At 32.8% G+C, this 11,762-nt stretch overlaps 1 protein-coding gene and 1 pseudogene across 1 annotated transcript; one reads left to right on the forward strand and one right to left on the reverse strand.

Annotated features, from left to right (window-relative positions):
- The first annotated feature begins 996 nt into the window (after positions 1-996).
- LOC145577186 (F-box/kelch-repeat protein At3g23880-like) lies at positions 997-1,872 on the forward strand. Its single transcript, XM_081634784.1, has one exon. It carries the CDS (start codon positions 997-999, stop codon positions 1,870-1,872), a length of 876 nt encoding a protein of 291 aa, XP_081490910.1.
- Positions 1,873-2,645: 773 nt separating this feature from the next.
- Positions 2,646-3,888, reverse strand: LOC145577202 (splicing factor SF3a60 homolog pseudogene; annotated as a pseudogene).
- Between the last annotated feature and the right edge of the window lie 7,874 nt (positions 3,889-11,762).

Here is an 11,762-nt window from a genome sequence, read left to right on the forward strand (position 1 = left end):
TTGTATATTTATATACTCCGTATCTATTTAATTAAAGATATATCCTTGTGTAGAAGCTTGATAAAAAAAAAAAAAATATCAATTTTATTTTTGTATAAAAGATTGAGTACAATTGCTTATTTGCAAATATTGAGTATTTATATCTTTTTTAAACGAGGCTATAAGATCGTATTGACCTTTATTGCTACAAAAATTTTCCCCCAAATTTTCATTGTGAGTGAGGGTGATTGATGGATTTATCAGAGCACAATTACTTGCCATGGGATCTAATAATAGCGATATTGACGATGCTGCCGGCAAAAACCCTTCTTAGATTCAGATGTGTTTGTAAAGCTTGGAGATCTATGATCGATTCGTCAGATTTCATCAATATGCATCTTAAAGTTTACAATACTAATAAAAATCGTATATTAGTGCGGGAGATTTATATTGACAAACGATCAAGAACTTATACAATATATAGTACGAGTGGTATAGGCCTCTTAATTAAAAGTGCTCAATTATATGAAACTTCTATATTTTACTCTCTCTATGAAACTTCTATATTAAAAAGATGGAGGTTACGGAAATGCGCATGTTAAGGTGGATGTGTGGAAACACTTTAAGAGATAGAATCAGAAATGAGGTTATTCGCAAGAAAGTAGGTGTGGCGGGCATTGTAGATAAATTAAGGGAAAATCGTCTGCGTTGGTTTGGACATGTAAGACGGAGACCCGAGGGTGCACCGGTGCGAAGAGTGGAAGAGTGGGACCATGGAGGGATTAAACGAGGAAGAGGGAGACCAAAGATGACTTGGTTGGAAGGAGTGAGGAAGGATATGAAGTGCATGGATTTACGTGAGGATGAAGTTTTGGATCGTAAGGGATGGAGGAGAAAGATTTATGTTGATGACTACACGGAATAATCAAATTTGGTTCATGTTAGCCGACCCCACTTTTGGGATTAAGGCTTTGATTGATTGATTGATTGATTGATTATGGTTGTTGTAATGGGTTGATGTTGGTGAGGCCGCAGTACTCGTCGTACCCGGGCCCTCGAACTCCCTTGATACTGTGGAACCTGTCTATTAGGAAGTCTTTGATTCTTCCCCTTTGCCCTTTGGTCCCTGCAAGCTATGCTCTTGGATATGCTCCTTCTTGTAATGATTATAAAGTGGTCGCTTTAGAAAGGAATCGTAATTCAAAGGCACTATTAGAAGTACCCATTGCTGTATATTCGCTCAACGACCATAGTTGGAAGACAAAAACTAATTCAGGGATTGTTGTCGCAAGCTCATGTTTTGATAATATGCAAAGAAGGGGTGTTTTCTATCAAGGGGCTTTATACTGGGTTGGAGCTAATTATTCATCTCAAGTTCTTTTTCGATTTGACTTCGATACTGAGGAACTTACCTTGTTGGAAATTCCGGATTCTCGGATTAAACTCATTGAAGGTAGGACTTATGCTTTCCTCCTCAGTGACTCAATAGCAGTTTGCAGTTTATCTTGGCAAAGTACTCCCACTCGTATATGGATACTGGAAAAGGATGGTGCAAAGGAGGCATTGCGGCTTTGGCTTTCCGTGGATGGAAGTACGAGTTGCTCTGAGAATTATCGCTCTCCTCCTACAAGGATTCTTTATGTTTGCAACAAAAACATACTTTTGATGGATCACGTAGTGAGCATGATATCTTATGATTTCACGAATCATCAAATACAAAACTTAAGGGATTCTTTACAAGGTTATTGTGTATATTTTGATACGTATGTGGAGAGCTTGGTGATGAACAAAGGATCGAAAGGGCAGACTTTGACATTCCTTCCACAAAAAGAGTCGGATGAATCAAGAAATGATTTTAATTTAACCGATCCACAAAGAAGGAGAATAGTGTGAATCGGTAATTTTTTTGGGTGTTAGTGGATCAACTCAACTAAAAACTTAAAAACTTAAGCTGATGGATGAGACTCATGGTCTATCTAGCTAGCTAATTTATTTTTTGAGTTATATTTAAACTATTGTTGCTCCTATTTTTTGTGCAATATGCTTATATAGGAACTGTGAAGTTGCTCGGCCTTGGTTCTTATTGCAAATTATCTATCTTTGCAGTATTGTACGTTGTAGCAGTTGCTATTTATCAATGTTCTTCAGCTTGGCTACGAACATGTTACGCTAATTGATGGTAAGTTATTGCATAGATCACTACTTAATGGCACTGCATGCCTTTACAATTAAGATCGATATAGATATGCATTTTATAGAGTACCATTTTAAAGTGAAGTGTGAAGAGGTTTTAAAAAAGTTAGAATTGTTGTTTTCTCATTACGTGAGAATATATACAATATACAAGAGCATAAATAGCCTAGATATAAAGTTTCAACAATAGCAGTAAATAATTCTGATTGCATATTACCATAATTTTATAAAGTTTCGTACAACTTAAATTTTGATTAATAAACACAAGCTTTAGCCGAAATTACATTCAAATTCAGTAGGTGGCTAACCATGGAATTTAGAGCTTTCTCCTGCTACTTAGAAACCAATTAAGAATAAATGCAAGCATGAGATAAATTCAGACTCAAGCTAATTAATCTTATATATACCATAAGAGGTTCAATCACATTAGCTATATAACCATAAGAGGTTCAATCACATTAGCTATATAAGAATCACATTAGCTGTATAAGACCCTGCCTAACAAGATCGTCGTAGGTCTTTTTGTTGTAAACGTTACCCTCGGCATCTTCATATTCCTCAACATAAGGCTGCCATAAGAAAGACTCTTGCCTTAGTTGAATTTGCTGCCACAGCTCCTTGGCATCATCGATTCGAGTGATCTCATGAAAGCTCTTGTTGTTAGGGATACCCAAGCAATGCATACCATGCTGTTGACGCGCTTCATGGAAGTGCTTTTCAAAGGCCCTTCTGCCCTTGTAAGTGTAGTTCCCACATATTTCGCACTTAAATTCTTGGTGAAGACCGTGAAGCTTGTATAACCAGTACGGTATAGGCTTCCCATCCGAACCTATTGGCAATTTGAGTGGATTATTATTGTTTCTTTTGTCGTCCTCTTCTTCATCGCCTTCTATGTCGATTGCAACTATCTCATTATCAGCTTCACGATCACGAACGAGCTCATCATAACTCATCCCCTGCCTGTTCTTAACGCGTTCCTTAGTCCGGTCAAGAGTCTCTTTCAGAATTTCACACAACTTCTTCACTTTCGCTTCAATGAGCGCAATTTCCTTACAACAATCAAGTTCATCATCGCCTTTTTCCGTCTTCAAGTACTTTCGATCCATCCTTTCGAGGGGGGTATTCTTCACAACGAGAAGCCTCTCCGCCCTTTGGTGCATTACCCCCTGACTTAAGCCCCAAGGCGTTTAACGCCTCGTTAAGTTTCATCGATCCTAACTCAATTAGACTCTCGACAGTGCTATATTCATCGAGCCACTCGTTCACATCATCGATACTCGTTGTCCTAGGCCGTTTTTTCCCTCTATCAGCCTTCCAACTCTCCTCGAATTCAGACTCAAGATCCTTGAAAATCCTGTCCAAGAACATCAAAGGCTTTGCTCGTTCCAAGAACGAAATCAAGTACTTAAGAACACCCTCGATGTACTCCTTGTAGTGTCGAGTAGCCTTGTATTTCGCAGGAATCAAATCAATCGCAGGAAATTCATCAATATAATCAGCATAGGAAGTAAAATACAAACCAAATTTAGAATTGATACACATGTTATAAATTTGATTCAAATCTAAATACCTCCCGAATCCTTCTTCGCTACTGAAGGAAATATTTGGGGTTCGTAACTCAGCCAGCATCTTCTCGTAATGCTCTTCATCACGGACAGCCATCTCGGGGTTTCGTCGTATCGTGTTTAGCATCTCATTCAACACCTCAAACACCATATTTTTGCTTTCTATGTAAAACGTATTCTCTACACGGTTAAAGAAGGAATACAGTGGTTAGTGTTTGTAAATTGCAATTGAATTATTGTATTTATAATACACTGACTACTTTACATAACTAGGAAAACTTTTAAACTTACCATATATTCACACGCCTAACAAGCGTGTATACCAAGCATAAAACAGGACGGTTAGGATAATTTACATAAATAAATACTCTGTTTATCTTAATGCTATTTTTTCTTCAAAAATAAAAAAATATTTATTACTCCGTATATTTTATATTCTTAATCTTATATATTATCTTTATATAATGATTGTATTTATTTTTATTCCGTATTCTATTTACATAAAATAGTTACATAAGATTTTGGGACCTTTTATTAAAGGGAGAATAAGTTATAATTTAGAAAATTAAAATATAATGTTGAGTATAAAATAAGGAGCCAAAAAAAACAATAATAGGATAATGCACTTGTAAGTTATTTTGGGTAATGTTTAACCTGGTTTGATTTTGAAGTAAATAAACAATGGGATACTGAGTTTTATAAGGGTAATATAGTTACTTTTATTCACTCATATTTTGTTTTTAATAATTTAAATCAGAATGACTCTGATTTATTTTGGGTAACTTTTGATCCATCATTATAAGGCGACATAATAATTTCATTCATATTTATCTTGTTTATTTATTTATTACTTTCTCCATCTCTTTATTCTCGCCTCAATTTTCTTTTTAGTCCGTCCCTTTAATTTTTCTCTATTCTGTTTTGGACATAATATACCATTACAACCATCCCATTAAACTCATCACTTTTCTCTCATTATTTTTTCCAACCAAAAATTAATAAATTAACATTACCTCTATGAAGCAAAAAATAAGGAGGACGGGAACAATACATAAACTTTTTTAAATACGTAGTATAAATTTCACAATGTATCCTTCATTATTATTTATATATACACAGATCTTATTAAGAAATTGAAAAAGAATCTTGAACAAATTGAAAAAGAATCTTGAACTAAATGAACTTCGACTTAGGTAATTGTTCATTAGACACGCAAGAACTAATCAACAAACAATAATACATCTTTGTCAAAAAAAAAAAAAGAACTTCGACTTAGGTAATTATTACAAAACTTTATATTAATATCTCTTCCAAAGTTGGCCAGGCAACAACCTTGTTGCTGTGACGGGGAGGATATGATGATGTCAAAATCTGATCATCGGTTCCTTTGTGCAACACCAAGCTCTCTGCATAAGCAACTACAGTTACTTCACTACTATAGGGTGAGCTCAAAATTTGTACTTGCCGGGTAGAAAATGAGTAAGAAAACACATCATTGCGAGTCTGAAAGATAAATGTACCACTATCCCGTTCATTGTAGAAAATCCTTGAATGTATATCTGACAAACATTTACAACGAGTTTCTTCTAATAAATCCTCAATAATAGTTGAGTCTCTTGAAAGCCATGGCCTCCACGACGGCTTCCTGTTGCTATCCATGTCCATAACCCATACACAAAAGCATTTAGAAGACACACTTAAAACAGCTAATTTCTCACAAAAAAGGAAAATAAACCTAGTGACTTTCCCTTGCATGACATCCACCGGCAACTCCACATAGCTATAATCCTCGGAATCAAAATCAAAGGACACCACATGAGTCTTTGTAATCCAGTACCAAGCCCCTTGATAGAATACACGATCAATTTGAAAAGGTGGGAACACGACATCATTCCTCTTTATTACAGAACTCCAGCTATGACCTCGAGATGAATAAATTGCAATTGAAACATATGTTTCACCCGAATAACGTTTAAAGGAGCCACCTTAAAATTATGATCTCCATCGTCAGAAGAAGGATATCCCATCATGTATGTCAATCGATGATCACATGGCTCGGATGTCCATCGATGAATACATGGGTCGGAACTCAAAGGACACGAGGGAAGTAACAAGGACTTTCGAATAGAAGGGTTCCATATTCTCAATAAACTCTTGTCTTCAAACAACTTATGAGACATTAGCATTAACCCATTACAGGTTTCATGAAATTCATGTGTCCCATATGTTTTACAAAGATTATCAACTATCTCAAATGTATCGATGCTTCGAAGAGTAACTATATTATGACCGCTAGTCCAACCGTGGTCTAACGATTCAATGTGGAGTAGATAAGGACTTTTACGAATTTTCGAATTTAGCCTAAAATCTTGAGAATCGATTAGAGAGCGCCAGAGTTTACAAACACACCTAAATTTTAGTAGGGATTTCACCGGTAGCTTTGGCAATATTTCGTGGCATAGTAAGTCCGTTGGTATGTAAATTCCTTCGTCCATCTTCTTGCACTCCATGTTAAAATTCCTACAAAAATAAACTGCTAAGCTTTTTAAAATTGTAATTATATTGTATTTGTAAAGTATAATAAACGAACTTTACAATACGTTAAAGGCACTTATATATATAGGCACACGCCTAACAACCGTATACAACTACAAGCGTATATACTTAGCACAAACCAGGAAGATTAGAATACTTTACATAAATACTCTGTTTATTTTAATGCTTTTTTTTTTTTTTTTTTTTTTGAAGAAAATCTCTTTTTTCATCTCATAATTACTATATATAATTTCCTTACTATCAAGATACGGAGTAATAAATTTTTTTTAGATATAATCTTATTATTTATATAATCTATGAGATCTAATAATCGACAAAAAAGGAAATTTTTTAGCATAATTTTTTTATATAATTTATCATTCATATTATTTTTTTAGTTTTTTTTTCTTTTTCCCTAGTGCTTTAATCTTCTAAATTCACTACAAATGGTTCCTAATAAATTTAGAAAATTTAATTTTTGTCCATGGACGACTATTAAACTTGAGTTACAAACGTGTTAAGATAAATAAATAAATAAATTGGGGAAAGACTTGGGGAATAAGTAAGCTTAAAAGAATCATAAATTCATAATTTACTGTTTGTCAAAAATAAATAAATAAATAAATTATAAAAAAATCTATACATGAAACAATAATATCTCTACATGTTCTACTAGTAAAAAGATAATGTATATAAGCTAATTATAACCATGGAATGCTGACATCTTATGCAATGTCTGTAAATAGTACGAGTAGATCAGATAGCAACAAAGAAGTACGAGAACCAGTAAGCAACTTTTAGTAAGCAGCTTAGGTTTCTGGCATAATCTTATGCAGAATATTATGTATTTGGTAATGATTTATTGGATGCGAATCTAACAAGAGCTCATATGTCTAATGTCTTTATCCTCTTAATTAAAAATCATAAAAAATCATAAAAGCCATTAGAAACATATAGGTTGAACAAAAGCTAAGGGGAATTGTCCCTGAATAACAGAACCTGATACATATAAAACATATTATTGGACCAATATAATTTAGCAACTTGAGGCAGTGGGCGCTACTAGTATGCATCTCTGTAAAGAACAAATAATTCAGCATCAAATTTTATAGTATCCCTCCCCATTATAAGGCTGACACTTTGATCAAAAAATTAAAAAAGTCTATGACAATTAAATTGGATAAAATGCAGATATTAAATGACAAATGTAACAAAGAAAATCTGATAGCAATTCATAAGGTCCATAACTATTACAAAGCTTCATCCTTATACCAATAACATTAGCACTTGAACAAACAACTATACAAGGCTGGTAATCAATCACATCACGATTTCAAAGAGTACGACGAATCTTTAAAATTTGATGGAACAAACAAACAATTTCAGACTGATGGAACAAACAATTTGATTGAAGGCTTCAAGTAAATTACATGCATTGGACCCAAAAAGAATATCTTTAGAGTAGCATTGATATATTGGCTCATTAAAAGTTAGATTAAAAGTTAAAGTAGCATTGATACATTAGATTAAAAGTTTGCATTGTTACCTGACTTGTTCAAGAGCATAGATGTTCAAGAGCATAGATTAAGTTACTTGACTGAATTGCCCGAAACTGATACGGAGTATGTCTAGAATTGCAACTTAGATGGCATATGGGCAACATATTTATATACTACCTCCGTTAAAGGTTATGTGCAACGATTTGACATAAAGCAGAGAGGAAAAATGTCTAATAGTTGCACATAACCTCTAAAGGAGGTAGTATATCAGTCACATATTCTAATAAACAAAGTACTAAGCTAAGCAAACTATAGCTAATAGCTAGGGAGTAGGGAATCAACTGAGAGTTAGCGAATTTGATCTTTATACTTTTCAAACCTACTAGCTAAACACAAAATTATCAAGAAAATTAATACTACAAAATATTTATATGACTATGTCATAAAATATTACTAAAGTGGAAATATTTGTAAAGTTCATTCACGTGTTTTCAATGATCTTCCAAAGTTGGCCAGGCTACAAGCTTCTTAAGATCAATCAAGCTCATCCAAAAAAACTCCTCCCACTCCACTGTAACTTACGAATAATTACCTTATTTTCATGCAAATCCATATGTTGGGAAGGATCAAATCTCAAAATATGACCGTCGGTTTCTTTGTGCAACGCCAAGCTCTCTACATAATCATCTAGAGTTACTAAACTATTATAGGGTGTTCTCAAAACTCGTACTTGCTGGGTAGAAAATGTATAAGAAAACACTTTCTCGTAAGTCTGAAAGATAAATGTATCACTGTCCCGTTCATTATAGAAAATCCTTGAATATATATCTGACAAACGCCCGCAAGTTGCATCTAATACCTCATGAGTTGAATCTCTTGAAAACCATAGCCTCCAAGGCGACTTCTTTTCGCTATCCTTATCCATAACCCATACACAGAAACTTTTAAAAGACACACTCAAAACGGCTAGTTTTTTACAACAAAGAAAAATAAACCTAGTGACTAATCCTTGCTTGACATCCACCGGCAACTCCACAGAGATAAAATCCTCAGAATCAAAATCAAATGAGACGAGATGATTTTCCGTAAGCCAGTACCAAGCCCCTTGATAGAATACACGTTCGTTTAGAGATGGTGGGACGAGGACATCATTCCTTGTTATTATAGAACTCCACCTATGATCCCGAGATGAATAAATTGTCATTAAAACTTCTCCAGCTCCACCAAGAGGATGCGGATGCGGCCATTGAAAGGCAGCCACTTTAAAATTATTGTCTCCATCGTTAGAAGAAGGATATCCCAACAAAAATGTTTCATATAGAAAATATGGATAAATTTTAAAAGGACACGGGGGAAGCAACAACGACTTCTGAATAGAAGGGTTCCATATCCTCAAAATACTCTCGTCAGGATGATATATTAACACTAACATTAACCCATTACATGTTCCAAAAAAGCTACAATTCGCATTTATTGTACAAAGATGATTGATTACCTCAAATGTATCGATGCTTCGAAGAGTAACTCGTACCGTATATTGATAATTGGGGTCTTCTACTGAATCAATGTAGAGTAGACGAGGGCTTTTACGAAATTTTGAATTTAGTTTAAAATCTTGGGAATCGATTATTGAGCACCAAAGCTTACAAACACACCGTATTTGTAGTAGGGTTTTTATCGGTAGCCTTGTGAATATCTCATCCCTAAGTAATTCTAATGGTATGTCATTAGTTTCTTTGGCAACTAACTGCTCGTCCGACATCGTCATCTTCTCGATCTCCATGTTAAATTTCCTACAAAAATAAATTGCTAAGCAATTAATTGTATAACAATTATATATATAGGCCAATGTAGTTAGGAATTTAGCATAAATATTCTGCTTATCCTAATGCTAATCTAATCCTTATTTGTTTTTATCTTTTTTAATATGATATTTATAAATAATAATATCCTTATCATCAAAATAATATTTTATAAGATATACTGTTATTATCTTGTAAAATTTTGTAACCGTACCCTAAGCAATCCAAATTCAGATAAATTTGTTAAGGAAATTTGAGAAATTTAGTAAAGAATAAAAATGCTACTCATATTACGCATGAGTTATACTTTCAATAAAATTTCAATATTTCATTATTATTTTAAATTATATATCTAATAGAAATTATAATAATCGAAAGTATATCCCATATATATATATCATATAGAAATTGGGTAAAAAAATTATCTTATAGAAATTATAATTTTAGTAATTTGAAATGAAACTTGATATCTTATAGGCATCCCAATAGGAAAAGATGTTTACTCCATAATGTTTAAATTTGATGCGTTTTGTTTTGTATGATTGTTGATGTTATAAAGTACACCACATAACAAAATTGACAAATACTCCGTAATAAATTGAGTTACAGTAAAGCATGCAACATTACTTGAAAATTCTTTTTGACCTAATATTAATTAGGAAGGGATCGAAAAATTGTGTAGAAATTAAATATAACTACAGTGATATTATTGAAGCAAATCAATTGAAATAGCGTAAATAAAAATACCTGACAACGATAAGTTTAGCAAGCGTGCAGAAGGCTTTAATTAAATTATGGCTCGTCAAAGATGGTTGTAGAAATTGAGCCGAGATAAGGTTTGAGGGTTTTTTTTTTTTTTTTGGAAACGAGGTTTGAGGGTTTATATAAGCATCAAATAATTGTAATTAGATAAATAGGGTAATGACTCTAGAAAATATCCATATTTAACATATTTAAGTTATAACTTGTTTTTTATTTTTTTTTTTAATTAATTGATTGTGTATTGATAACATGACTCTAAGTATGGAAATTTTTACCTGAAATTATGCAATTATGACTGGTGCTTTGCTGATATAAAATCAAAAAAGTTAAATAAGGTAAACTAATTACTCCCTCTGTCCCCGAAAAAACGACCCATTTTGGTTAGTTTCACGGGTATTAAGAAACTTAATTAGTTAGTACAAATATATGGAAAATATAAATTAGCAATCATTTGCAATTAATATCTAGAGAGAGAAAGTTTTAGATGTAAGACAAAACCCTTGGGTTTTTTTTCTTTATCCTATGCACTAATCCATGTGATACTTTATTAGCCAATAAGATTAAAGTATTGTTTTACAACAACCAATAAAATTAAAATACACAAGATTGCCAAGGTGGCACTTCTTAATGGAAGGTAAATGAAATTAGATTTCCCTCCTTTAATAGATATTGGGAAAAACAAATGGGTCATTTTTTTGGGACTAAAATTAGGCCAAATGAGTCGCTCTTTCGGGGACGGATGGAGTATAATTATGGTGTACTTTAATGTTAGATTCCAAATATATTTGTTTTCTTATTAATACAATATATAAAACTAGGAATTCATGACAAAAACACGCGTAAATCAGTGTAAGGCCCTGTTTGATTCACCTTAATTTTGCTGAACTGAAATTATTTTTACTGAACTGAACTTAGTTTTACTGAACTGAACTTAATTTTACTGAACTGAAATTATTTTTACTGAACTTAAATTAACTTTACTGAACTAAAATTATTTTTACTGATGTTCTATTATAATTCTCCTTTAAGAAAACTGAATTTTACTGAACTCAACTTATTTTTACTGAACTGAAATTATTTTTACTGAACTGAAATTAATTTTACTGAACTGAACTTATTTTTACTGAACTGAACTTATATTTACTGAACTGAACTTATTTTTACTTAATATTATTTTTTTTAAGGTGAATCAAACAGGGCCTAATTAGTGTTTATATTTTAATGATTTCCTAACTATACACAATTTTCAAGTGCGTATTTAATGCTTATATGTAACTCTAAGGGATATGTATAACATTTTCCATATAAATAATATTCTTATCTTAGCCGAAATGTTTTTAATAAAATTTTATCATATATTTATATAAGGAAAATTATCATTGGTACACCTCAAGTTTGGACATAATGAATACAGTTTTGACCAATTT

The sequence above is a fragment of the Chenopodium album genome, chromosome 2, assembly GCF_948465745.1.
Source record: "Chenopodium album chromosome 2, dcCheAlbu1.1, whole genome shotgun sequence".
Taxonomy (NCBI): Eukaryota; Viridiplantae; Streptophyta; class Magnoliopsida; order Caryophyllales; family Amaranthaceae; genus Chenopodium; species Chenopodium album.

Bases quoted from the DNA above. Each gene is read 5' to 3' on its own strand.
- LOC145577186 (XM_081634784.1), top strand. From the start codon at position 997: ATGTTGGTGAGGCCGCAGTACTCGTCGTACCCGGGCCCTCGAACTCCC.